The sequence below is a fragment of the Hemibagrus wyckioides genome, linkage group LG04 (genome assembly GCF_019097595.1).
Source record: "Hemibagrus wyckioides isolate EC202008001 linkage group LG04, SWU_Hwy_1.0, whole genome shotgun sequence".
NCBI classification, from domain to species: domain Eukaryota; kingdom Metazoa; phylum Chordata; class Actinopteri; order Siluriformes; family Bagridae; genus Hemibagrus; species Hemibagrus wyckioides.
The window spans coordinates 20,081,703-20,108,551 of record NC_080713.1 but is presented as its reverse complement, the minus strand read 5'-3'; the positions used below and the strand labels follow the sequence as shown (position 1 = coordinate 20,108,551).

The 26,849-nt window shown below is 38.2% G+C and overlaps 2 protein-coding genes across 4 annotated transcripts; both read right to left on the bottom strand.

The window, feature by feature from the left end:
* Positions 1-1,639: 1,639 nt before the first annotated feature.
* Positions 1,640-14,075, bottom strand: panx2 (pannexin 2). 2 transcript variants are annotated; one of them, XM_058387124.1, is made up of 7 exons: positions 13,283-14,075; positions 10,669-11,195; positions 7,607-8,718; positions 6,983-7,115; positions 6,329-6,421; positions 6,011-6,199; positions 1,640-4,945 (listed from the first exon to the last, which is right to left on the bottom strand). In XM_058387124.1, exons 2-7 carry the CDS (start codon positions 10,895-10,897, stop codon positions 4,650-4,652), a joined length of 2,052 nt encoding a protein of 683 aa, XP_058243107.1. In that variant the 5' UTR covers positions 10,898-11,195; positions 13,283-14,075; the 3' UTR covers positions 1,640-4,649. The 2 variants fall into 2 exon arrangements, with proteins under 2 accessions (XP_058243107.1, XP_058243108.1); XM_058387125.1 differs by lacking the exon at positions 6,329-6,421 and having other exon boundaries at positions 13,283-14,071.
* A 980-nt stretch (positions 14,076-15,055) lies between these two features.
* mlc1 (modulator of VRAC current 1) lies at positions 15,056-26,147 on the bottom strand. 2 transcript variants are annotated; one of them, XM_058387076.1, is made up of 12 exons: positions 25,959-26,147; positions 23,592-23,878; positions 23,380-23,469; positions 23,204-23,257; positions 20,138-20,239; positions 19,781-19,882; positions 19,536-19,604; positions 18,582-18,698; positions 18,347-18,403; positions 18,018-18,140; positions 16,628-16,789; positions 15,056-16,353 (listed from the first exon to the last, which is right to left on the bottom strand). In XM_058387076.1, the coding sequence occupies exons 2-12, from the start codon at positions 23,826-23,828 to the stop codon at positions 16,273-16,275; spliced, it is 1,194 nt and encodes a 397-aa protein (XP_058243059.1). In that variant the 5' UTR covers positions 23,829-23,878; positions 25,959-26,147; the 3' UTR covers positions 15,056-16,272. The 2 variants fall into 2 exon arrangements, with proteins under 2 accessions (XP_058243059.1, XP_058243060.1); XM_058387077.1 differs by lacking the exon at positions 25,959-26,147 and having other exon boundaries at positions 23,380-23,464; positions 23,592-23,720.
* Positions 26,148-26,849: the final 702 nt, after the last annotated feature.

Here is a 26,849-nt window from a genome sequence, read left to right as displayed (position 1 = left end):
TTGGGGATGACCCCTTCCTGTTCCAACATGACTGTGCACCAGTGCACAAAGCAAGGTCCATAAAGACATGGATGAGTTGTGTGTGGAGGAACTTGACTGGCCTGCACAGAGTCCTGACCTCAACCCAATAGAACACCTTTGTGGTGAATTGGAGTAGAGTAGAGCCATTCCAAAACTGGGATGTCTGCCTTTACATGCACATGAATTTCATATGGAGTTGGCCTGCCCTTTGCAGCTATTATAGCATCAACTTTTCTGGGAAGGTTTTCCACAAGGTTTAGGAGTATGTTTATGGGAATTTTTGACCATTCCTCTAGAAGCGCATTTGTGAGGTCATGCACTGATGTTGACGAGAAGGTCTGGCTCACAGTCTCCACTCTAATTCATCCCAAAGGAGTTCTATTGGGTTGAGGTCAGGACTGTGCAGGCCAGTCAAGTTCCTCCACACTAAACTCGCTCATCCAGTGCTTTGGGCGCTGGTGCGCAGTCATGTTGGAACAGGAAGGGGTCATCTCCAAACTGTTCCCACAAAGTTGGGAGCATGAAATTGTCCAAAATGTCTTGATATGCTGAAGCATTAAGATTTCATTTCACTAGAACTAAGGGACCAAGCCCAACCCCTGAAAAACAACACCTGAATTCAATGATTTGGAGGGGTGTCCCAAAACTTTTGGCAATATAGTGTATAATCAGCTACACTGTTAGAATGTGATATTAACCACGCTCAAATAAGCAGTGGAATTGTCATAAAATATTTCACAGGGTTGAAATCCCTGTAAACCTCCAGGACCCATATTTTAATGTGAGTGGGTGTGGTCTTGCTTGTTAACATTGAAACATATTTAACACAACCAGTTGCTTGTGCATCTTTGTGTCAATCATTTTCAGAAATTTTTCTTTCATGCAGCCCGAAAGATAATGTATCTTTAAGTTTCAGTTTAAGTGTCATTCAGTAATTACAACATTAAACACATGGAATAATTAGCAATAAACTGAAAATCAATGACAATAATGTGTATAAACCCATAACAAATGAGAAATAACTGGTTCTTTTTATTTCTCAAATATTTCTGCATGTTGTAGCATTAATAATTTATTACCCAAGGCATTGTGATGTGTGGCATAATGAACATTTATTTTAACCTTACCATTAATATGTTGTTGTTGTTATATAAAGATCCATGACTACACCACTTTTTTCTGTGGTTATAGATTGCTGTTAAATATTCATGTTGCATTTCATTTTTAACATGTTGGAATTAATATATTTTGTAGAGACATTGTAAACTACTGGTGAAAAAATACACCATCAGCAGTGACTGAGAAGACACATGTGAAAGAGATGTTTGAAATAAATGTGAACTGGGTTGCTGGTTTAATTTGCCTTTGGGCCAGAAAATAAAGTAGATATTCTTTGCAGGCAATTTTCTGCAAATTACAAATTACACAAACGAACAGACAGACAACAAGTGTGTGTGTGTGTGTGTGTGTGTGTACTAATAGTTTGATTGTCAAGCTTTTGATTAGATATTAGATCTTAACCCTGGGTGTGTGCCACTAAAATAAGCTCTCTGTTTAGGTTATACAATCCTACAGTCTTGGTTGGTTAGGCCTGAGAGAAGCAATCAAGAGTCAATCATGTTTGGTTAATTTTTATTTTTTTTTTAAATGTTAACTCTGCGACTACATAGCTACATTCAGAACATTTCTCTGTGATAACCTATTCCATCAAAGTGACCCAATTCATCTCTAGCTACACTATTCTAATTAGTGTAGGTAAAGCAGAAGTACCACAGATCAGCAAAACAACAATTATACCCATTCTAACTACAGTTTATACCGTAAACACAGTGTGTCTGTGGGCTTAATTTCAATAAGGTAATGGGCAGACTTGTACAAGACAATCTATCTGATTTTTAGCCATCATATATCCGATTAATGTAACTGAACATGGTCAACATATCATGCAGCATACATTTCACTTTAAACTTGGTTTTGCTTCTAATATTACCAGCTCAAAACCGGCAAACTATGATCAGTAGCAAAACTCAGGTTCTCTAAGATCTATAGGTGCTAAAAAGATGACACAATGTTGCCACATTCAAGTCAGACTTCACCCAAAAAAGTCAGATCCATAAATAATTAGACACTGACATATGTCTTGTGATTTTAGCTAAAGCACATACTTTCAGCTATAATTTGAACAACTAAATCAGGTCAATGGTGTAGGAATTACAGCACATTTTATCTGATCTTCTCCTCTTTAAGTGACCAACGGTAATTGGACAATTGGCTGCTCAGCTGTCCCATGGCCAAGTGTCTATTAACCCCTTAATTATTTTCACTTACAGATAAGCAGATAAAAGATCTCGATCTGTTGCTGTTAACTCTAAATATGAAGTTCAAAGAGCCTTCAGTGCCAGTAAAGCAAACCATGGTTAGACTGAAAATTCAAAACAAACCCATCAGAAAAATATTAAGATTAGATGTGGAATTCTTAAATGTGAACTCAGGACCTCAATACCTGTGTCAAAGTCAACAATCAAGAGAAGTCTTCACCAGAGTTAAACCATTGGTAAGCCGCAAAAAGCAGAAAGATCAGATTTTAGTTTGTTCCAGGATGATGGAAGGGAAAAGTGTGTAGAAGGGAAGGAATTACTCGTGATCTGAAGAATGCTGAAGAATAGTGTCTAGCAGTGGAACTGGTTGAATTGTATTTATTGATAATTTGACCGCAGCAGCAGGATGAATTCTAAAGTGTATAAAGCTATCTGCTCAGATTCAGCCAAATGTTCCCAAATCCACTGGACGCTGCTTCACACTGATGATTGACAATGACTTGAAGCATACTTTGAAGAAAAAAGGCACAGAAATGAAATGATGTCAATCACCTGACCTGAATCCAACTGAGCAAACATTTCACCTACTGAACGCAAAACACATAAGAACAAGCAGAAACTGAAGCCAGCTGCAGTAGAAATCAGGCAGATCACCATTAAGGAAGATGACCATTATCTGTTTATATGATGTCTACCAGATATAAATTTAGTAGACAATTTTGTATTTGATGTAAATTTTTCCAATTACTTTTGGTCTCTTAAAAGACAAAAAGAGTAAATCATTAAATTAAAGCTGAAAGTCTGCAAAGTAAGCTCTTATTCAGTGGTTTATTCTACTATTCTAGTTTATTCTCTAACTCTTATATAGTGTGGTAGACAGCTAAAAAAAAAAAACAATGACTTGGCTGATGTCCGAATATTTATGGACCTGACTATATATCATTGACAGTACTGAGACTAATATGCCTCACTCAGTAGTGTGCTTCAGTATAATTCCAATATTTCTTCGTTTGATAAATATTAAACACAAAGACACACAAAGGTGCTGAATGGATGTCCATGGACTATTGACTGCTCATGAGGGACTGGCAGCTTAATTTTCATATATCTTTGTCTAGCTATTCTAAATACAACATTATAACATTATATGAAGTCTTACAGTTTTTCAGACAACATTCAAACATGTAATAAGAATACAGATTAAAAGTGTCTCTGTGCGTTTTGGTACTACTGAGTTCTCGCCAGAGTTGCAATTAAAATGTTGCACTGGCCTTGTGGAAATGCTGGAGTGAGGTGTCATTGGTAATTACAGATGTACTTCATAATGTAGTGGCTTATGAAAAAAAAAGATCAGTGTTTTTTTGTTTCTTTTCAATAGGGAATATGAGCTGTGTGCCAGGGGAAGAGGTGGATTTTGAGTGTGTCAATGTGACATTTATCCCTAAAGGTAATGAAAGGTCAGCTGGTGCTTCTGCTGGAGAGGCTGCAGTTTTCCTGTACAACTCCAGGCATTTAAATGCCTATATTACATTACATAAAGGTGCTGTATTTGCTGTTGTGTCATATGATATGTAATAGTACCCATTTCCCAAAATGAATTCATTTGGTGTTACTGAGAATACTCACTATTAGTATCTGAATTTATGAACCACACTATGACAAACATCAGTCATCCTCTGGCTGAAGAATCACATGATTTAAATAATGAGACATATCTATATGGTTTGTATATACAGGATGGATATTCTAAATATGCATATTATTGCAACAAGGATTGTGTGCATTTGCATAATTTAAGGAATAAATATGCTATATTGCATTGGATACCTGCTGAAATCCACAGAACAATATATCAGTAGGATAAAATCACTTGAAAAGTTGTGTTTTGGATGTAAAGATGTGTACACTGAGGTGTCTAAAGCACAACATGTTTCTTATATTAATGTTAATTGATGTAACCCATCCTTAGCTTTGGAATGTCAGAGGGAAACATTCCGTTCAAGTGAGCACCAGTGTTTGTACTTAGTCCGGGAAATGACCTCTTGAGTGATATGTTTCATTATACAGTAACTGGTTGTCTACTAGCAAAGAAAGATGTTTTCTAAATACCTGTATGTGCAATCATTTTAATGTCTCTGGTGGACAGTATGAATTGCTGACCTCACCATGTCCACCTAGGGCACAGTAGGTGAAACAGTGTGGTTGCTGCTCCATGTGAGGTGGTTAGAAACAATTTTACCCTTCTATGGCTTGGTGCCAAGGTCAAACAATGAGAGGTGTGAATATGTGCTTGTCTTTTTGTGCGCGTCTTCAGCACTCTCCGGCAGCGATGAGCTCACCAGGTCTTTCCACCAATTTGTCCCTGTGGCCTTGCTCTTCCTCCTCCTCATAGAGAGTGTGGTGGATGCTGAGCAGAGGATGTGAAGGGTTACAGCTGTAGGCTGCAGGCTGACTCACAGGCTCTGGGTTTGCTTTGAGAGGCTCATTGGTTTTGGGTGATTCTGAAGAAGGCAAACTAGTTGTTCCTCCATTCATGTAAGAGGTGGTGGTTAGGGTCACGGTGGAAAATGCACTGGTGGTGGATTGAGGTGGAGGGTCATGCTTTTCTGAAAGGGTTAAGAAGAGAGTGAAGCCAAAAGGAAAAATATTAATAATAGCTTTATATGTACACAACCTTAGTCCTACACTCTTTGCCACTGCATTTTTTATGAACAACCACCAATGACAGACTTAAAATCAAAGGTTAATCTAATTTCTAATAAATAGAATAGTGTTCAGATGAGTGGATTATGTAACCCTGATGCTATGCACTTTTACTCAACAGTGTTTTTAAATGCTCTAAGGCTAATTGTCAGAAGGCGTTGATTAATTTTCTATAAAAGCAACAACAGGGACAATAGTGATGTGTGCAAGGTTTATAGGTAATAATGTGCTTGTTCACATTCTACAGAAACAACTTAAACAGAGACAGAGAGAGAGAGAGAGAGAGAGAGGGAGAGAGAAAGAAATTCCATAACTATAAACAAAGTTTATGTGTCATTATTTAATGAATAGAAAACTGTAATTATTGAAATATTCTCTTGTATGCGAGGAGCAAAACACTCAATTACACTCAATAATTAAGAATTATGAACACAACACAAACATTCAATTATTAGATAATAATCAACCCGATTAGGTTGGGCCGCACTCCTTCAATTATTTTCTTAACAGCATGCCTTATGCTGCATTCACACGTACAGTGACTCTTAGTGTCAAAACAACCAGAGGACATTCATTTTCAGTCAGGGATTGTGTCTTCTGGTGACATGTGCGACAGCTACCGTTGGCGATTAGATGTGGGGGTGTCCAATGACACAACAAAGTTGAGAAAAGTTGAACTTTATGGAAATATAGAGCAACTTGATGCAGTGACAACCAATGGGATTCAGTAAGACAGTAAGCAAACATGACTGACACACACTGCTTTTCCTCCATCCTGTATGATAAGATGCATATATACACTCGTGGCTAGTTGCACCACCCACTGATAATTGTTATTACTATGGCAACCTATATTATAGTTGGAATACCTCTTAGAGACTTCATAGTTCAACGACTTGCAGTGACCCTGTATGTGTGAACGCAGCTTTATCACGTTTTATTCTTTACATAATTAAGAATAAAATTACCAGTGAGCGTTGAGGAGACATGGACTACAGTGTGTGTGCCCTCTATGTACGTAGTGTCCAGAGGATGGTCAGTAGCTGGGGGCTGTGGATTATTCATTTCTGATTTAGGCTTTTGGATGGTTGACATGTATGGATGGACATCCAGGGAGAAATTACGATTGTGCTTCTTCTCTGTCCCGTTGTTAGCTTCTGCAGTTTTCAGAAGTGATGACAAACAAGATTAAAATTAGTTTAGTTATCTAATACTAATATCTCACAGTGTGATAAAAAAAGTCACATCTAGAACTCTTAGTGGAGCATAAAATTATGACCACCTGCCTAATATTGTGTTGGTCCCACTTTTGCTGCCAAAACAGCCCTGACCCATCAAGGCATGGACTCCACTAGATCCCTGAAGGTGTGCTGTGGTATCTGGCACCAAGATGTAAACAGATCCTTTAAGTCCTGTAAGTTGTGAGGTGGGACCTCCATGGACACTTTTGATAGATACTGACCACTGCAGACCGGGAACACCCCACAAGAGCTGCAGTTTTGAAGCTGCACTGATCCAGTTGTCTAGCCATCACTATTTGGCCATTGTCAAACTCACTCAAATCCTTACGCTTGCCCATTTTTCCTGCTTCTAACACATCTACTCTGAGGACAAAATGTTCACTTGCTGCCTAATATATCCCACCCACTAACAATAACTTCAAAATGCAAAATTTATATCCTGGATTTATACATTTCTATAAAGCTGCTTTATGGCCACTGTACAAATAAATTAATTAATATACATTATCAGTGTTATTATTATACAAATAACACTAAATTGAATTCAATTAAATTAAACCATCATATGAATTACCTTGTTTTAAAGGGTTGTAAGTAGAAACTGTTCAATTAAGTGTCTTTTTTAAGATGTTCTGTCTTTAAACTATCATTATTATAATCACTCTCCTGTCGGGTGTTATCTAATTGCTTGTGATTTACCTTTAGGAGGATGTTGTGTGCTCTTGGTGTCCAGTATAGGAGCAATGATGGTATCAGATACTGTTTTCCTTCGCACAGGTTTAGGTTTTTCTGCTTTCATGCTGTTCTCCAAACGGGTCAGAGTTAGAGGTTCCTGGATAAGCATTCAAACGAAAGAAAATTTAACTCCAAACAAAAAACATAAATATTGAACTTGAATATTTAGCAAACAGTTTACTAGTAATAATCAAGGCAGAAATATGGATATTGGCTCAGAATGTTAGAGTAATTAATTCAGTGAGATCTGGACAAACAAAAAATTCTAGCATGATTTTTTTGACTAAGCTTATGCGTTGTAATGGAAAGCTTTTCTGATAAAGTGTTTCTGATTAGTGCTGCACTTGATCTGCAGTACAAAAATGCTTACAATAAAACTTGCAAATTAAGCAGGAGCATTACCATTAAAATAATATCTGCATAATATTAAGGTGATGCAATCTGTCCTTTTACTAGAACAGCGAAAAACAACATAATTAATTTTCTTAGAGGTATCCAGTGCAATACATCTTCTGGGTGAATAATTAAATCACATTTTTGGTCAGAGGCATGCCTTGGCAGGGTATAAACAGAATCATGTTAGCTTACTTTAAATGGCTGTGGCAGAGGGTTAGATGTAGGGATCCACTTGATCTTTTTCCGTGGTCTTTTGATAACTGTCTCTACTCCCATTTCTCCAACTCCCAGAACAGACGGATCCATGCTGGGGTCAACTGTCTGAATTCCAGAGTCTCTAACGGTCGGTGTGGCATCATGGTTGGACTGAGCTAATGCAGCTAAAAGCTGTCGCACCACATTGTCATACATGAGGTCACTTTCATTGGTGATGAAGTCCAGCCTGTTCAGAGACTTGATGTGGTCCCTGTTTTCATTACAAAACATGGCGAGAATATTAATATCACAAAACTGAGACTTCTGCCAACGCCGCCGAGTCTTGATGCCGACTTTGTGCAACTTGTCGAATACAAAGTTGGACTTGCGTACTACAAACAGATGCAGTAGATTAACTAAAATGATGAGGTTCATGGTGCAGAGCAGTGCAATGTCTACAGCAGCCATAATGCGCTGGAGCTGCACGGCTGGCAGTTTGCAGTTCACACTGAGGCGCAGCTCAGGTATGCTGCTGATGTCAGGCGGCTCACCGAGCATGCATGTGAACTCATTTTGCCGTTGCCGATGATAGTATGCGCTCAGGTAGGTGATGGGAATGGAACTGAGACAGATGATGGCTAAATGTCTGGCTAGATAAAGCTTGGCTAAAAAGTTACTTTGCCCCCGCCGCTCTAGATATTTTTCGAAAAGATTCTGCTCTGGGCTTTTCTCCTTCTCAGCATTCTCAATGATTTCTCGTCGCTCACGTTCACTGATCCCAGGCCCTTTGGACTGGATCTGTTTCTCAATTTTGGGGGCTCTCCCCTCAGCAGCACGGTGGTAGCAGTTGTCAATCTCTTGTAGGAGAAAGTTGAGTTCAGAGGTAAGGCGTGTGGATGCAAGGAACTCCCAGCCTAGTGCTGGAATATACATGATGCCAGCAAATGCTAGCAGAGCATAGGGCAGAAACTTATGCTCAAACAGAGAGGGTCGGAGGTCAGGATCGATGCCAGGAATAGCATCACGCAGCTCTGTCCAGCAGTAACCTCTAGCATAGAGGGCCTGGTCACGTGTGAAATTGTGTGGCGTGTAACAGTATATTGACTCCTCTGAAACAGAATCATATGAGAAAAAAGGCATTAGAAGCAGCTTTTATGAATGTATCCGTTCACAAGGTGATTTGTACGCCAACTTTGACAAACATATCCTAACAGAATAATCCTGTGTCAGTCTGAGAATCCTGTGTCATCAGTTACTTGTAGTTAAATTGTGCTGCAGATCATCCGAAAGCCAATCCTGACATTTGGAATACTAGCAATTCTGATGTAATAGATGCGAAATGATTTGTACATTAACATTTTCCTGTGGGTGCAAGTGTATAGAGTATATGGTTCCAGTATAGTAATTTCTTTACCTGCCATTTTACTTCAGGTCTAAAATTTCAGACACCTATGCATTATTATAAATTCAGAACATTTCAATCTCCGCAATTGTATGAGCCATCTTATCCTATTACAAAGGTCTATTCAGATTATTTAATAATCTATCCCCAGTCCCATTACGCTCTTCTCATGCCTCTGTGCTACCTCACAGCAGGTTTCTACTGCTATGCAGTCAAACTGACTCAGCATTTAGCTTAAAGTCCCTATTTCTGCTGTGCTCTTCCTCACATTCTTTACACACTCTCTTGCTCCCTCTCTTGCACCCTCCCCATTTTTTAAATCTCGTTGCTGATTTCTAACACTCAAAAATCAGCACTGCGCACTTAACCCCTCTGATGCTGGCCAGCAGGTTCCCCAATCAGGTGAAACACAGTAAAGCTGTGAATATTAATGAATATGATCATGTAAAAAAATGTAGTTCAATTCCATGTGATAGAAATACAAGTGTTTGGAGTTCAGTATGTACTGTACTTGGGGTAACACTATGACAATGTATCTATCTCTAAATAAGGAAGAACATGCTCATTATACACAACATGCACATGTTACACAACTTGCACTGATTGCACTACCCACTATACAACCTCAGACTCTTTCAAAAGTTATAAAAAATAGTGTATCTTGTATTTGTCTAGAAAAGAAGTCTTTTTTTTAAAAAACAAATATACATATTTTCTTCAATTATATATTATTTTGTACTATCAAATGAGCATATCTTGTTAAGACTGCAACAAATAAATGAGGACCACATGATAGTGCCATGCTAAGTTGGTATATTCTGTAATGAAGGGAGTGTGTATGAGCACCTTCTTCTCTATCAATATGTCATTTATTCGAATTCTTTATTTTAAATTTTGCACACTACTCTTGCCATATATGGCCTATTCTGTGGCCTACAATATGTATATACTGTATTTGCTGTACATCTATGTTTATCTTATAATGTGTTGCACAGATAAGAAACCTGCTACCAAAATTTTCACTACAAAGAGGCCCTGATACTCAGTTTACCTGAGTAACTCTTTGAGTGTATTCTTCATTTGTGAAAAATAAAGTTTGAACCTTGAGTCTTGAATAATAGTATTTGGATTTAAACCTGAAGTGGGCATGGCCTAAACTAGAAGCGAAGGTCAGCACTCTCAGAATAGGCTGTAAATTCTAGCTCTGACACGTCCTCAGCTATATAATTTGATTTATGTATGATTTAAGTATGATGCATACAAATGTTTATTTTTTTTATTATTTTTGTGTGTACCTGCCTTCAACATTTCTTATAAATTTATTTGGTGCTACTTACCCCACAAAAAATCTACTTACCCTAATTTAAACCACCATGACTGTGATCAGGCAGTTACTAAGGACCTGGTAAATACTGGGTGTGTTCCCCTTTATGTTCTTTCTTTGTACTGATAACTTCATATCTGTACGCTGAAATGAAAAACCTCCACTTCTTTTGTAGTGGGTGTCAGAATCCTAGTACCAGTTTACATCTGTATCTGTATTAACACTTATTCATTTTAAATAATTTATTCATATTCAGTTAAATCCAAACTGTGTACTACATTGCAGTGCCAGGCTGACATCACCCTCAACTCGAAATGTGCTCAAAGCACCAACCTGCAAAGTTCCGTGTAAAGACCAGAGTGACTAATAAGATAGGGATGATGACCGTTCCTATGGTGACAACTCGATCAAAGGGCAGCTCCAATTTGAGCTGCACCATGAGTCCAGCTAGTGCACCACCCTTCTCATCCTGCGTGGAACCCGGCAGGATCAACTCCTTCAGCTTTTCCCCTGCAAGCAGAGCGGTGGCCATGTCTAAGTTCTGCTCAAAGAGGTTCTGCATCCGGCAACTGGAGCAAGCCCACAGCTAAATCCACGATGCACCTGGTTGAACAGTTGACCAGTTCACCCTCAAACTTGCCACCTTATTGGCTAAAAGTTCTTGTCCATCACAATGTAAAGGGCGATGTTATATGAGGGCTGTGTATTATTAGATGGAAACAGTCACAGTAGAACCATTGTATTGGTCAAATATCCTGCTCCTGATGCATGTTCAATGCTGTGCTTAATCCATGTAGAATGGCATAAAATCCAGTGTGAGTCTGGGTTTACTTTTAGGTTGTCCTCACCTCACATTACACCTGGAAAAAGACACATAGATTAAATGGTAAGAGAGAATAAAAAGAAAATTTGTCTTCTAAGAAATATAGAAGAAAGGTATAACTATACCAAGGTGTTATTGTGTGTGTCCAGATATAAATTAATTTGATGACCAATGGCAAAATAGTCTCCCTAATTCAAACCCTACGATTCTTTTTAATGTTTATTCAATCAGTCAGATTTATTTAACTGCTTTATCCTGGTCACAGAGGATCCAGAGTATATCCCTGGAAAACTGGACATGAATGGGAGGCCAGTTCATTACAGAGCACCAAGTACACATACACACCTAGCTGCACACTGTGCACTTTACGTGGCTAAGACAAACCTCTGTCCTAGCTCTGTGGTGGTGTTTTTTTGTGTTGAACTCGTTGTTGTTGTATGTTTATGTAGCACCAGGTCCTGGAGAAATGTTGTTTCATTTCACTATGTACTGCGTCAGCTATATGTGGTTGAAATGACAATAAAGCTTCTTGAATCTTGAATCTTGAACAGGACCAAATTAGCATAGCAGAGAGAGGAAGGTGGAAGCACCGCATGAGGTATTAACCTGAGCTCAGCATCAAACAAGGGACCCTGGAGCTATTGAAATGTTTATTACTGTAATAGGTGAGGAATACATAGGGGCAGGTAGTTTTCCATGTTTGTTGCTGACAAATTACATTAGTTTCTGAGTTAAAGTTGCACAGGTTTGCAGTGTTTTCAATTTAGGTTATGTGTACATTAAACTACCATTTAAAAATACAGTTAAGGGATTGAAATTTGATAGATTGAATTTAATATGAATATGATCTTTGACTTACATAAAGACTAATTTCAAATACCTTAAATTATACCGTACCTATCTACTAGTTAAACATAACTTACATTAGTCATTATTTTTAAGACTGAAAACATTCTTTAATAACATTTTAATTTAATGCTATTGAAGAATGCTTTGGTAATCTCTTCAGATTTCATGCCATTTGTGTAAACTGACCTCCCTATTGCTAACTTTAAATTACTTTTCACAGTTTCTTCATTCATCTGCAGGAAACATTTTAGCTGGCAGGATATCTTTATCTGGCACAGTGGATTCAGTAGATCACTGGGTGCAAGGCAGGATCCATCATGTGTGTGCACAACTTAACATAGACAATCCACTGACTGGCATGTGTGGGAGGTGGGATGAAACTGGAGAACCTGGCGGAAACTTATACAACACACAACAAAACAGAGAGAGAGAAAAGGAACATGCAAAACTCTATCACAGCTTTTATCTATCTTCCAAATTGCTATGATTTCAGAGTGTGTGTTTTTTTTGATACACTTACACATATGAACTTATTTTAAGTCAGAGGGTACATATCATACACACACAGCATCAGGGACAGCACTGTTTTTAAAAATGTTTTATAATTACCAAAGAAACCTCTCCATAAATTACTGTACTACATTCCTGGTCTGGTTTTGTCACTTAGCCATTGTAGGCATTAGTAACTTTTTTTTATTGAGATATTAGAGAGAATTACAGTCACGGAAGTTTAGTCCTGTTCATTTAGGTTATTAATAAACATTAGTTATTAGCAAGCGTTATTATAGCTTTACTAAAATGAATAGTCTCATAAGCGCTAATATTTGTAAACTTAAAGATGTGTTGTTCAGAGCAATACTGTCACGCTGGAACATTTACTGTCCCCATATGAAATACAGGAAATGAGTTGGAATGAGAATGATGACCAGATAGCGCGTGACGCTTTGATTGACGAAACAGGAGCTGTCCAAACGCTGGTGCTGAAGTGGACCGCATGGTCCTGAGGATTTAGCGCTTGATGAAGTCCGGACAGATTGCAGTTTAGAGTATTGTATAATATGCCTGACATTAAGAGTCAAATTGAAAGCAGATTGAGCTGTAGGCTGCTAGTCCTCTCACCTCTACAATAATCCGTAACCCGGTGTACACATATGTACTCCGGCCGCTTTGCGTCTACCTGAACTCTCAGTAGCAAATAACGCTACGCGGAAAAGACACACCTGTCCACAAGCACAGATGTAAAACCGAGTATGTGATGGGTCTTTTTTTACTTACCAATACTGAGCATCCTCGGCGAGTCAAGAGTTAATCTGCAGTGCGGGAGAGCGGTTATAGCGTGTATCCGGGCACCGGTTTGTTCCGCCTTCTCCCGCCAGTCTTTTACTCTTCCTCTCTCCTGCTCTTCTCTTCTCATCCTCACAAACTTCAAGGAGAGTCACCAGGGTCGCGCATTTGTATTTCTCTCTCCTTCCCACACAGCCAGCTTACCTGAGTTCACTAAAAGCACTCGGTGACCTTCAGCAAAGACAATCGATCCGTAAATTTGGCATATTTTGGCGCAAGCTCGATTCATTACAGGTTGTAGCCTATATTATAGCAAATACGACAATTCGACATATTACGATGCGCTTGAAAAAATCTAGCAAATGTGCCTACAGTCACAAATATTGCTGATCCAGGATCAGTAGTAGCCTGGTAGTCTGCTCATTTGTGGGGAAGCTCAATAAAAAGCCGGCAGTCATTTTATGGATATCCTCTAATTTCTAGATATATTCCTGTTAGGAGGGAGTTCATTTGTCCCTAGACAAACGGCTTCTATCTCGATAATGTCATCCCCCTACCAAACCAGTTTGTACCGGTTAGGGCGACGCGTATTACGACTGTTTCCAAATATAGACGCCACTACACCGCTGCAGCAGCTGGATTTCGCTTTGAAGTAACCACGTGCTTTAAAGCAGCGATGGACGCGTGCAATAACAATATACTTTATAATCAACGTAAAACATGGATAATGCATGCGATTGGTTCTTAAGGCAAGACACTTCAGGTGGTTAGGATCAACAGATATAACATTGTCAGTTTTTTGCTATGCAGCTGATTGCTCGCAATTTGCCTTTTAAAAAAGGAAATTTATTTATGTATTCATTATTATTATTATTATTATTATTATTATTATTATTATTATTATTATTATTATTTATTTATTTATTTATTTATTTTTGGTAAAAGCATATGTACTCTTTGGATGATGTTAGAATGAAGATGTTTATCTCGCAATAAAAACTATTTGTATTGCCCCTTTAGAAGATAAAATCTATTCCATCTTAATACAACAGTTAGGTCCAGTCAACTAATTTAACTGGCCAAGAAGCGTTCCAAGGGTGTGTATATTTACTGTAACCACACCAGGACGTTCCATTTTGTGTATTGATCTGTGTTCAACACTAAAAATTCCACTTTCACATTTTGAAACAGTTTCTACATTAAAAGTTTTTTTTTTTATTACAGTATGTTTTAATTAGTATGATTTTTGTCAATATTTCCACATTGACAGTGTGATTTATAAGGTAATGATGGATCTACTGTATGACAAAATGTGATTGTGATTATGGAGAAACTTCAGACATAGTTTAAGATGGACATGAGTGTACTTTCTCACTTTTTTGGATGATTTTGATAAATGTATTCATTTTATTTTGTTTAAGAGAAGATGTTTTTGATTCATCTTATCCAAAATATGGTGTGAAAAATGATTGATGTAACCCAAAATGTTGTTCTTTTTCTTTACACAGCAAAATCTCCAGTGTTGAATTAGCACCTACATTGTTGATACTGTGTCCAAATGAACTGTGATATAGACAACACATATAAGGAGCTTAACACTGGGGATTTTGCTGTGTAGTGTCTTGCCTGGCAAGTTTAATTCATGACCATAAATGTAGCTACTTATTAAAACAGATTGCTTCAGGAAATCTGTGGAGGACAGTGATCCACTGGTGGTTTTTTGGTCCTGTAGGATTAATCCAGCACTGAATATGAAATGAAATAACGTGCAGAAAAAAATTAAGTGCCAGCCAGAGTGTCAGCTTTAATTTAACAGAGCTTCCATTTACATAATGTAATCAAACCCTTATTACATAGCTCTCTGTTTTAGGAAATTATACAGAACTTGACATATTAAAATATAGTTATTACAATTAGTGCAGCTGACTTAATTCTACAATACATAAACACTACTTGGAGAGACACTAGGATTGTCATTTTTTACTGTGTTCAGTGTTTTCCACTTTTTCCATGGGTTAAACACCAGCCATTTCTTTTATAAATTAGTCCAAACTGTAACTAAATTATATCTAAGTGTCCCAAAGCCATATTCCCTGACTAATGTGATTAAAAATAACCCAATTAGGTGGTGGAATTGCCCAATAATTTTTCTTTCTCGTCTGTTAATGTAGATTGTCTGTCTTGGAGGAGAAAACACTGCTACTCTGTCCCTGCCTACAGGTCACATAAAATGTAGGAAATTATTAAATATGCTGTTAGTGTTATGAATAATGTTAGTGTATGTTAAACAAATAAAATGTTTAACTGTAAACTGTTCCATATCCTATAGTATATATTTGACACAAGCACAGACAATGCACAGACAGTTTCTAGCTACAAGAACTATGTAAACTTGGTGCTTTATGTGTACTTATATAGTGGAAAACCCTAAGAAAAAATGTTTGACTTGCATAGATGTGGCTTATGTGTTGACATATTACATAAATGCAGTCATTAGTTTCCTGAATTTATGAGTTCATGCAATATAGCAAGGACTGGAATTTACAGTCTAAGTGGTTTCCTGGACAGGAATAAGTTTAGTCACACTTGAATATGAATCCAGCCTTACTGTACATATGAACAGAGCATGAGTCATGAGTTTTAGTTCTTTGCAGAAGGTGTTAACGCCTCAACTTTTCCTCTGCTGAGAATTCTGAACAGTCAGGATGATGATTCATTTTAAGAATAGATATATGGACATGGAAGTTATTTAAATGCTTTATATGTGACTGAGATTCGTCAGGATATTTCCCTCTCTCTAACTCCCCTGGCAAGGACACACTGACATGTCACCTTCTGACTGCGTTTGGAATGCCCTCCTCTAGATTCCCATATTCTCTCTATTTTCACTTGTCCTTCTTTTACTCTCGCCTTCTCATGTCCTCCTTCACTCACATTTATTTCTCATTCCTGTTTGTTCTCTTTACTCCCTGTGCATGTGCTCACTGGGCCATTTGAACTACGACCGCCTTCCAGGCCTTCTCTTTGTCAAACTCTCGCAGTGTGCCATTGGATCCCTGTTGCTAAGAAAGAAAAATAGAAGAGAGGGAATTTTTAATGTGCACTTATTTATATATCAATCAAAATAGTTCAGCTAAGTGTGGTTTTGATCTACAACTTTCTGTTTATGTTATGATGTACAGTCTATATAATTATATACCATCCCTCCCCTAATTACCTTAGATACTTCCTGTTCTTAGAGGAAGATGTGCATGCAAAGTGAACATGTGAACATTCATGCATGTGTGTGTGTAAGGGTGTGTGTGTGTGAGGATGTATGTATGTGTGTCGTATCACCTCACACTGGTGTATTTCCAAATGTGACCTGTCATCCCTCTCTAGAGATCCTATATGTAGCTGACCCTTGTAAGAGGCGCAGTGTACCACAGTGACCAGTGTCAGGCCTGCTTGGACCAGCAGCAGCACCATCAGAATCATTAGGAGGATGTCATATGATTGCTGCACACACACACACACACACACACACAAATATGTGTATTGTCATTGTCACAGTACTTGGTGGCATGGCATTAGAATGGACATTTAAGAGCTCATCAAACATACTGTAACATATCCTCACACTGCATGAAGAAAAATCCATTGTGATGGAATGAAGCACTGTAACACTCCCAACAATGGGGAAAAGTAAGGACCCTTATGTTATAAATTGGTATGCACAGTGTGGGTGAAGACGTTTATAATATAAAAAAATGTAATATCCACATATGTTATCTATATAGAGCAATTCTATTAAGCATTTATGGGTTTTTTGAGTGAGTAAAGTCCAATCTCAGTAGTATTATCATTTGCTGCACATTATTTTTCTAAATGCTATTATCCAGTGTTATGAGGAAAAACACAGGATGCAAAATGCAGAGAAATATTTTATCTACACAACATTAATGTTGATGAGGAAAGTAAAGGAGTACAGAAAACTAAACCTCATTTTAGTATGAAATAACGAATAGTAATTGTACAGAAAAAGAGAGAGGTATAGAGAAATATAAGTATTTAAAAGAAGTTAGAAGAAAAAACGTCAACTGGAATAGACATTTGGCCCCTTATACTCCGCCAGAACAGAACCTCTAGAGCGTCTAGAATAGCATTCCTCACTCTTACAGCTGCATACATGTTAATTTCCTTGTTTCATTGAAGTTACTGAATAACTCATAGTGATTTCTGCATAATTAAAGAAACAAATAAAGACAACTAACTCAATAAAATGATGGATCCTTGGTTTTAGGTATACTATGGAGAGGAAAACAATAATAAAATGTTTTCCCTGCAACATGTTTAATCTTTATTATTACATTCCGCATGAACTGATTAAATATCCTATTAAATATTATAGACATAGTTTTACACATTTGGTAATGCAATGTGTCTGCATTATTTCTGAAATAACAACCAGTTATTTTGTCATCCCATGTTTTGTTATTTTGTTACAATAGCAAACTGAAACAAAACTAATGATTAACAAAACTAATGCTTTAAAAAAAATAAAAATAAAATAAGCTGTGAACGTCAGATTCTGCCGGTGAAGCTCATAATAAATGGAGCAATTGTCAAAGTCCCTGATGAATTTGCCCTTTGCTGCTGATGAAATATTGTGAAATGTATGCACTGTCACAAATATAAATTTTTCAGGAATTTTTTTTCTTTGTTTGGTGACTGAAAATTGACTCACCTTGGCTGCGGGAACCTCATGCTGGAAGATCTCAATAAAATTCAACACGCTGTTAGACAAGAAGCCAGAGGCAGAGAACAGCAGTGGTGATGTGACACTACTGATGGCAATCAATGTCTCCACCTGTAGCAGAAAGAGGGAGAGAGGGAGAGAGACAGTCAGACAGACAGAAAGTCTGAAGTGAGAAGAAGTGTGAAGAAGAAAGTCTAGTAACAGAATGGTGAGTATCCTGTGTATGTATCTGTTGAGAAGACAGACAAATAAGCTAAAGTAATGAGCATGGAGACGTCCCATGTGTATTTAACCCTGGAGAAACTAAAATCACTCACCAGGCACCTGCTGGGGTATTCTGATGCCACATGACTGGCTATGGCACTGGGGAAACACTGCAAAGAATATTTTAAGACAAAAACAAGACTGTGAGGAAAATTTAGCTAAGCACTTTATGGACATTATGTTTATATAAGCCTTTACAGAAAATGGAAGCAGTCTGATTGGCCTTTGGCACTTTGTCTTTGAGGAATTCAACAGACTTTTCTTGTTCTATAAGCAGACAAGACTCACAGCCACTAGAATCCAGAAGAATGTGACAGAGACATAGGGCCCTGGGAGCAGAGCATCCATGTTGAGAGCAATAATACCACCGAATACTGCAGATATCCCAACTATCACTTCAATCACCTATAGAACACACAATGCTAGTGAGATATACATACAAAACAAGACTTAAATGTACAAAAAAACTGAATTTTTTGATACTTGCAAGCAAATAATTATCAAATTTAAACCCTAATATACACTAGATGACAGAACATGGATGAACTTCCGAACTTGCTGAACTTCACCAAGTGTCATTAGAGAGCAATGTGAAATGGATATAAGCTGATAGCCCACTGTAAAATATAGAGATGGAGCAGTGATGCTTTGGGGCTGTTTTGTGGCTGGTAGTTGAGGAGATCTTGTGAAGTCTGATTGCATCATGAATTAACAGGATAATTCAGTCCAAAACCTACTTGTCTTTGCTATGAGGTTTAGCTTTAGATAGAGTTTTTAATAAGATTCTAACAGCAAAGTACAAAAAATGTACAATCTTTTTTTTTTCACAGTGCAGCTACAGGCAGGAGAGGGTAGCTGGTCATGGGTATGAAAGATGACATTACATTCTCCTCAATCAGTCAGTGAGTGTAGCACTAACAATTTGAGGGTGTCTTTGAGCCCATGTTTGTGTAAGAGGGCAGATAATGCATGTCTGGGTAAAAGCATGTGTTTGCTCCTTCTCTCCATTGCAAAGTTGTAATGTGATAGGTAAGAGCTGGCTAGTGGGGTGGGAACTGTTGATTAAATAGGGGCAAATTTGGAGGAAAAATATATACACTTAAAATAGAGAAGAGGACCAACATTGTTACGAGAAGACATATATCTCTGTACATTTGAGCATTTTGATTTATTGTTTTTTTCTATATTGCTGATAATATCTCTTTATCCATCTATTTATTCATCTTCAGGAAAGGGACTCACAGCATAAGCCTTGAGAAGACGGGAAGGGAATTTAGCTGGAGTCACAGTCACAGGGCCATCATATACTTGCTAAAGAAAAGAAATCATATATTATAGATCTCAGCAATATATAATATAAATCTAATTGCAGAATATAGTTTACTTGTATAATATAATGTATAATAATAATAATAATAATAATAATAATAATAATAATAATAATAATAATAATAATAATAATAATAATAATAATAAAACATACACACCTTGCTGTGGCTGCAGCAGTCCTCTACAGAGCGAGCTGACAGGATGACAGTGCTGGCCATGAGGGCTTCCAGCAGAGTGAGCAGGATCAGGTTAAAGTTGATCTGGACACAAGGACAGAAACAGTTACTGTGTCAGTATAAATAATAATAAGAAATAAAAACTTGATCTATAAATTATTATATATTTATGCCATTATGCTGAATGCCATATATAATAATAATAATAATAATAATAATAATAATAATAATAATAATAATAATAATAATAATAATAATAATAATACACAAAACTTATGTAGATCATTGTGACACCTGCATGACATGTTTGTTGTCAGTTTATGAATGTATCCTACTTACATTGATGGCTGATGGGCTAAGAACCAGCTTGCACCCAAACCATACCAGGCATGTGGTTGTCACAGCAAATGTTGACACATACACCAGTTGAAAATCAGACACCTGCAATAATAATAATAATACACCATGTTTCTCTTGTTTAGTATGATTAGTCAATGCCTGCAATGTCATTTTGATATAGCAGGATATATTAGCTGCCAATGTAGCTCCTGGAGCAAACTGAAACCATAAATTATAAATCCATACATTTCAGAGTAGCTTTGTTCAGTCTCAATGCATCATTAATTCATTGCAAAATTGAACAAAATTACTGACATGCTGATTTTGAAAAATTGTGTCTCTAAGACTGCCAGAAAATATTTATTTGTTGTGGTTTTGTTGACAAGGCACTGGATTGCTCCTGAGGTTTCACCTCTTATATGTGCAATATATATATATATATATATATATATATATATATATATATATATATATATATATATATATATATATATATATATATATAGGTGTATATATATATATATATATATATATATATATATATATATATATATATATATATATGTATATTGCCAAAAGTATTCGCTCACCCATCCAAATAATCAGAATCAGGTGTTCCAATCACTTCCATGGCCACAAGTGTATAGAATCAAGCACCTAGGCATGCAGACTGTTTTTACAAACATTTGTGAAAGAATGGGTCGCTCTCAGGAGCTCAGTGAATTCCAGCGTGGAACTGTGATAGGATGCCACCTGTGCAACAAATCCAGTCGTGAAATTTCCTCGCTCCTAAATATTCCATAGTCAACTGTCAGCTGTATTATAAGAATGTGGAAGTGTTTGGGAACGACAGCAACTCAGCCACGAAGTGGTAGGCCACGTAAACTGACGGAGCGGGGTCAGCGGATGCTGAGGCACATAGTGCGAAGAGGTCGCCAACTTTCTGCAGAGTCAATCGCTACAGACCTCCAAACTTCATGTGGCCTTCAGATTAGCTCAAGAACAGTGCGCAGAGAGCTTCATGGAATGGGTTTCCATGGCTGAGCAGCTGCATCCAAGCCATACATCACCAAGTGCAATGCAAAGCGTCGGATGCAGTGGTGTAAAGCACGCCGCCACTGGACTCTAGAGCAGTGGAGACGCATTCTCTGGAGTGACGAATCGCGCTTCTCCATCTGGCAATCTGATGGACGAGTCTGGGTTTGGCGGTTGCCAGGAGAACGGTACTTGTCTGACTGCATTGTGCCAAGTGTAAAGTTTGGTGGAGGGGGGATTATGGTATGGGGTTGTTTTTCAGGAGCTGGGCTTGGCCCCTTAGTTCCAGTGAAAGGAACTCTGAATGCTTCAGCATACCAAGACAATTTGGACAAGTCCATGCTCCCAACTTTGTGGGAACAGTTTGGAGCTGGCCCCTTCCTCTTCCAACATGACTGTGCACCAGTGCACAAAGCAAGGTCCATAGAGACATGGATGACAGAGTCTGGTGTGGATGAACTTGACTGGCCTGCACAGAGTCCTGACCTCAACCCGATAGAACACCTTTGGGATGAATTAGAGTGGAGACTGAGAGCCAGGCAACTCGTACATCAGTGTGTGACCTCACAAATGCGCTTCTGGAAGAATGGTCAAAAAATTCCCATAAACACACTCCTAAACCTTGTGGACAGCCTTCCCAGAAGAATTGAAGCTGCAAATGTGGACCGACGTCATATTGAACCCTATGGATTAGGAATGGGATGTCACTTAAGTTCATATGCGAGTCAAGGCAGGTGAGCGAATACTTTTGGCAATATAGTGTATATGTGTGTGTGCACTGCTGAATTCACAAATCTGATTAGCCCAAAGGTAATGCATTTTCTTTTATTCAGCAGCAGTAGGGACAGTGATTCTGACTATAATTAAAATCACAGGTTTATTTTAATGTGCTTGTGCTCATGTTATAGATTCCAACGTGTATGGAAGGAGCCTCCAGTATCAAAACCTTGCAACAATCAGTAAGGTTTCTGGTACAGACTTGGTAGATTCTTCAGGAAATAGTACTTTCTGGGATTTCTTGCCTTTTTTTGTCTAAATAACTTCAAGAGGCTACTGAAGAAATATTTAGCTGCTATAATATAAGTTTTAACAGAAACTAAGTAGGTTTGTTAGCAGAAACAGCAAAAAAATATGATTTTTGTGACATGCCATTATTTGAAATAAATCTAGTTTGGGGTGGGAAGAGCATTCGGCCACCCTGTTCATGATTATTTTCCTATAATGTTAAGTCTCTAAATGTGTTTTCCTTTTAACATATTAAGATTTGTGCTTGGGCATTCAGCGTGGTGTGATTTAATAAAAGCAGCCATGCTAATTTAGTTGCTTGTACTTTCAAGTACAGTTTTAAGGTGTCCCCTTCAGATTTGAATATATATGGTCAGGAATGGGAAGTTTGTCAGAACCCCTTTGATTCTGCTCAATTGATTCTGTTGTCTACATACTGTATTTAAAGTCTTGTTCAACAAAGATTTGCTTCAGATAGAGATGAAGGAACCTCCAACTGGTCCTGCCCTATGGTTTATGTTTTCTGGCAAAAAGTATGCTGCATGGTATCTAATACACATTGAATCATCTTCCCAGTGGATCTAGAGATTTGATTATTGGGTAATCAATTCCAACCTCAGGCAGAACCATGCAAAAACTCTGTTATTGATTGCAAATCTGACACTGCTATTCTTTTAAGTTTGTAGAAATCAGAAGTCAACAGTTGTATATCTTTAGAAAAGCATAACATACTGGTTAAGAAACAAAAGCAAACCATTCTACAAAAGTTGGCAAGCCTTCTGGTTTATATGGAAATCACGCAAACAGACCAGATGGACTTCATCCATTGCTTAAGGTCTCACAATTCACTGAAATTGTATTGTATAACATATGCTGTTACTGCTACCCTGTTTTGATGGTTTCCTTCCTTCTGCCTTGTCTTGTTCTGTTATGTATTATCACGTATTATGAGATGTGTTACATTTACAAAAATCTGGAAGAACAACACAGGTTAAAAGTTCCCATCTCTCAATCTCTAATACTTACTGCTACTCGCCAGTTTGTGGCGATGGCAAAGCTCACCACTGCAGCTGGGATACTCTGCAAAAGAATACACAGCCAAAAGGAATGATTGAAAGCAAGAGGACAGGAACTACACTAGTTCTACTTAAAGATATTAATTCCTATATGAATTTTGTGTCTGCTGTGTAGGACATACTCACCGCTCCAGCTGCACATCGCAAGTAGTCCATTGCATCAGGAAACACATTACCCAGGTAGAGAGAGAAACCCGCTGTGATCAGGAGACTACACTGAGAATCATATCCATACCCACACAAAGGCACACGCACAAATTAAAAGAAGATATGAGCCTCTTGGGCTAAACAGAAATTATTAAGTGATTATCAGTGCTGTTAAAGCCATTAGCTCTCACCCCTATAAGGATACTGTAGAGCCAGGCTCTGTAGCTGAAACAGGGGTGTAACGGCTCACCCTCGTCCAGCTCCAAATCACTGGCTCTCACATCCACTATGTAGCTGTCCCTTTCCACTCTGTCCCTCTCTCGGTCCAGCCGTCGACTCAGCGTACCACCTGCACTTGCTCGCTCCAGGGTGGAGATGTGAGTGTAGCTAAACTCCTCCCGTGCAGACTCATCCTCCCTCTGCATCATGTTTTACTACTGTGGCCTTCAAATCCAAACCTTGGAAGAGAATCCTGCTTCTGCAGTAGGGATAAAATCTATATTTTGTGCTTTTCTCAAGCATTAACATTAAACACACATGGATGATGGAAGAATGCACCTGGAAAGAATTTAGAGACCTCTTCACTTTACACTGATTTATTATATTAAACATTTTGCTCAGAATTAATGTGTTCAGGGGCAGTGAGGTGGTTTAGTGATGAGCATGATTGAGTCTCCAAGGTTGGGGGTTTGAATCCTGCCTCTGCCCTGTGTGGGTGGAGCTTACATGCCCTCAGATGCTGATTGACTTCTCTAAATTGTTTGTGGTGTGTGTGGGTGTGTGATTGTGTGCTGTAATGAGTTGGCACCCTATCCAGGGTATCTGCTGGGATATCAACTCTGTGTCAGATATGTTGGAATTAGTAGCTTACTGGTTAAGCTGTTGGATTACTGATCAGATGGTTAAGTTCAAATACCAAAATGTTGCCACTGCTGGGCCCCTGAGCAAGGCCCTTAACCATCAACTGCTCAGCTTTATAAAAAACGAGACAATGGTTTCAATAACAGTTTAAAATATATAATAATAATAAAAAATGAAATAATAGTTTTAAAATTTAACTTGGGCGCATTCTAATATCATTGTTCGTCCTTGAGATATTGTTTGGATGATTCTCAAAGGCACGTCTCTGTCTACATAAATGCATTTCAGAGCACAAAACAATCCCTGTCAAATTGTCCTCAGGTACAAGATTGTGTCATGGGACAGATCTTGTAATCTTGTGAAGGGAAAGTCTTTGTAGTCTTGAAGGTCCCAATGGTTTCATCATTCTTCAGAGGACGAAGATTACAAAACACCATAACTATTCCTAAGGCTGACTGAGCAGCTAGAATGAGCACACTGAGGAGATTTATTCATGATAGTGAACACAAACCCAAAGGTCACTCTGAATCTGAACTTCAGAAGTCCTGATTTGAGTTGGGAGAAACTGCCAGAGGGCAATCATCTTTGCAGCACTCGCAGTCAGGTATTTATGGTAGAACAGCCAGATGCTTCTGAGTAAAAGGCACATGGCATCTTTAAAGATTTTATGGTTGATATAAACACTTCGACTTGAATGTGAACAGTAATGCCTCGAAACCAGGCACTAGTCATTATTTTACAAATGCCTTTTCTAAAGGAATGAAATCTTAAATGAACAAAAATATAAAGATATTATTGAGAAAAATCTGCTTAAGGGCACTCAAGATATCAGACAGGGTTCAGGGTTCTTTGCCCATCAAGAGCTATGACTTCAACATGACAGCAACATAAACATCTAACCTGACAGAGTGTGAGAGGTTGCTCAGACAGGAATGAGAGAAGATCCACAAATCCATGTGTGCTGTATCTATTCTGTAGCATCATACTCAAAACGTGTTATTTGCTGTAATGTTTGCTTTAACAAATTACTAAAGTAATAGTGCATTTACACATTAAAACTAAAAAATAGTATACATTTATTTATTTTTTTATTATTTATAAAACTTCTTGGAAACCTTTTTCATTTTCAGTTTTATGATAGGAGCATGAAGAAAAAATTAAGGGGTCTAAATACTAATTGTACTGTAATTCAACCTGATTCAGAATGTTTTAGTAGAAAGCAGTTTTACTAGACATATGTAATCAATGAAAAGTTAAAAGTGCAAACACAGTATACAAGCAAAAAAACTTGTGTACCTACTTTAATATAAACACTGAAATCATGCACATGGGAGCTAAATATTATTAACCTTGTGTTGCTTTTCTCCATCATCATCTACATTATATTAATTCCCTTTCTGATCTATTTTAAGGAATTTCTAATACCTTCTAAAACACTGTCACTAATCAGATTACAATAGTTTACACTTATTTTCATGCTGATCACAGCAACGTGACAGAAATAGGATGAGATCCTGAATCCTGGAAAGAAACACATGTTGGCACTGACTCATTAAAGTGCACAAAAACAAGCACCCCCCCCATCCCTCCTCCCCTGCTCTTTTCCTGTGCGCTTTTATTGTCAGACCCACTTTTCCTCATACCTCAGATCTGTCTGATCTATTTATTTCTTGTCTTTCTTCATCTCCCACACTCACCTGTTCAGCTTCGTGCTGTTCCAGTTTATATCAGCCCACCAACTGTCGTTCAGGCACACCCATGGCATTCAAGCTCGTCTGTCTGGTGGTAGTCTTAACAAAATCCTTCTCTCCCTACTCCTACCCCCCGCCTTCCTCACTCTCGTCCTCTCTCACTATCCCTCGGAAAGTTTTGGAGCAGTTAAAAGAGAAGAACAAAAAAGTTGAGTGTGTGGCTGTGCCAAGCTGTCTGTGTGCCAGAGAGGGACAGGCTATGCATGCCAATGAAGAGAGGAGAGATAGAAGGGGGAAAAAAGAGGGATGGGGCTCAAAGCAGGGGCTTTATGGCCGTAACCTCAGACTGCCCTACAGAAGGGCACTCACACAAATGAAAATCCACAGCTGAATATCCACTATGTTCTATGTACATACAAAGGCTTTCATATATGCATGAAAGCAGACCTAGCAACACACCGGATTCCACAATGTGGATTCATATTCGTACGTTTTGCTCTTAGCTGGAATCTTGTAAAACACATCCCATCTTCCGTCATTACTGGCTTCCTGATAGAGAACAAATAGTCCAGCAAAGCTAGATGTCCCACTGTGCTTTAGAAATGCCTTGAGCAATGGCAGTGATGACAATCACATGTTCCAGACTGTTTCACCAAGCAGCTGGAGGTGTTTCATGCAGCTCCTTCTACAGCAGTCACCTGATCAAACTTCCTCAGCCACAGTGACCACTTGGCTGGTGGTGTTTTGCTGGGAATTTTGTTTGGGTGAGAGATGAGAGAAAGATAAGAGAGATCAAGTTTGCCTGCCTTACACAGCAGTACAGTTCCAGTTCTCTATTGTCCTTGAATGGTGGGTATCCATGGATACCTTTTGAACAACTCCCACTATTTCCCCCTT

Coding starts and splice junctions, on each gene's coding strand:
- mlc1 (XM_058387076.1), bottom strand. CDS start 23,828: ATGATGCAGAGGGAGGATGAGTCTGCACGGGAGGAGTTTAGCTACACT. Junction 20,240..23,203: donor CCACAAACTGGCGAGTAGCA/GTAAGTATTAGA, acceptor TTATTATTGCAG/GTGTCTGATTTTCAACTGGT. Junction 19,883..20,137: donor TTAGCCCATCAGCCATCAAT/GTAAGTAGGATA, acceptor CCTTGTGTCCAG/ATCAACTTTAACCTGATCCT.
- panx2 (XM_058387124.1), bottom strand. CDS start 10,897: ATGCAGAACCTCTTTGAGCAGAACTTAGACATGGCCACCGCTCTGCTT. Junction 8,719..10,668: donor CTTTACACGGAACTTTGCAG/GTTGGTGCTTTG, acceptor ATTCTGTTTCAG/AGGAGTCAATATACTGTTAC. Junction 6,422..6,982: donor CACACAACATCCTCCTAAAG/GTAAATCACAAG, acceptor TCTTGGTGCCAG/ATACCACAGCACACCTTCAG.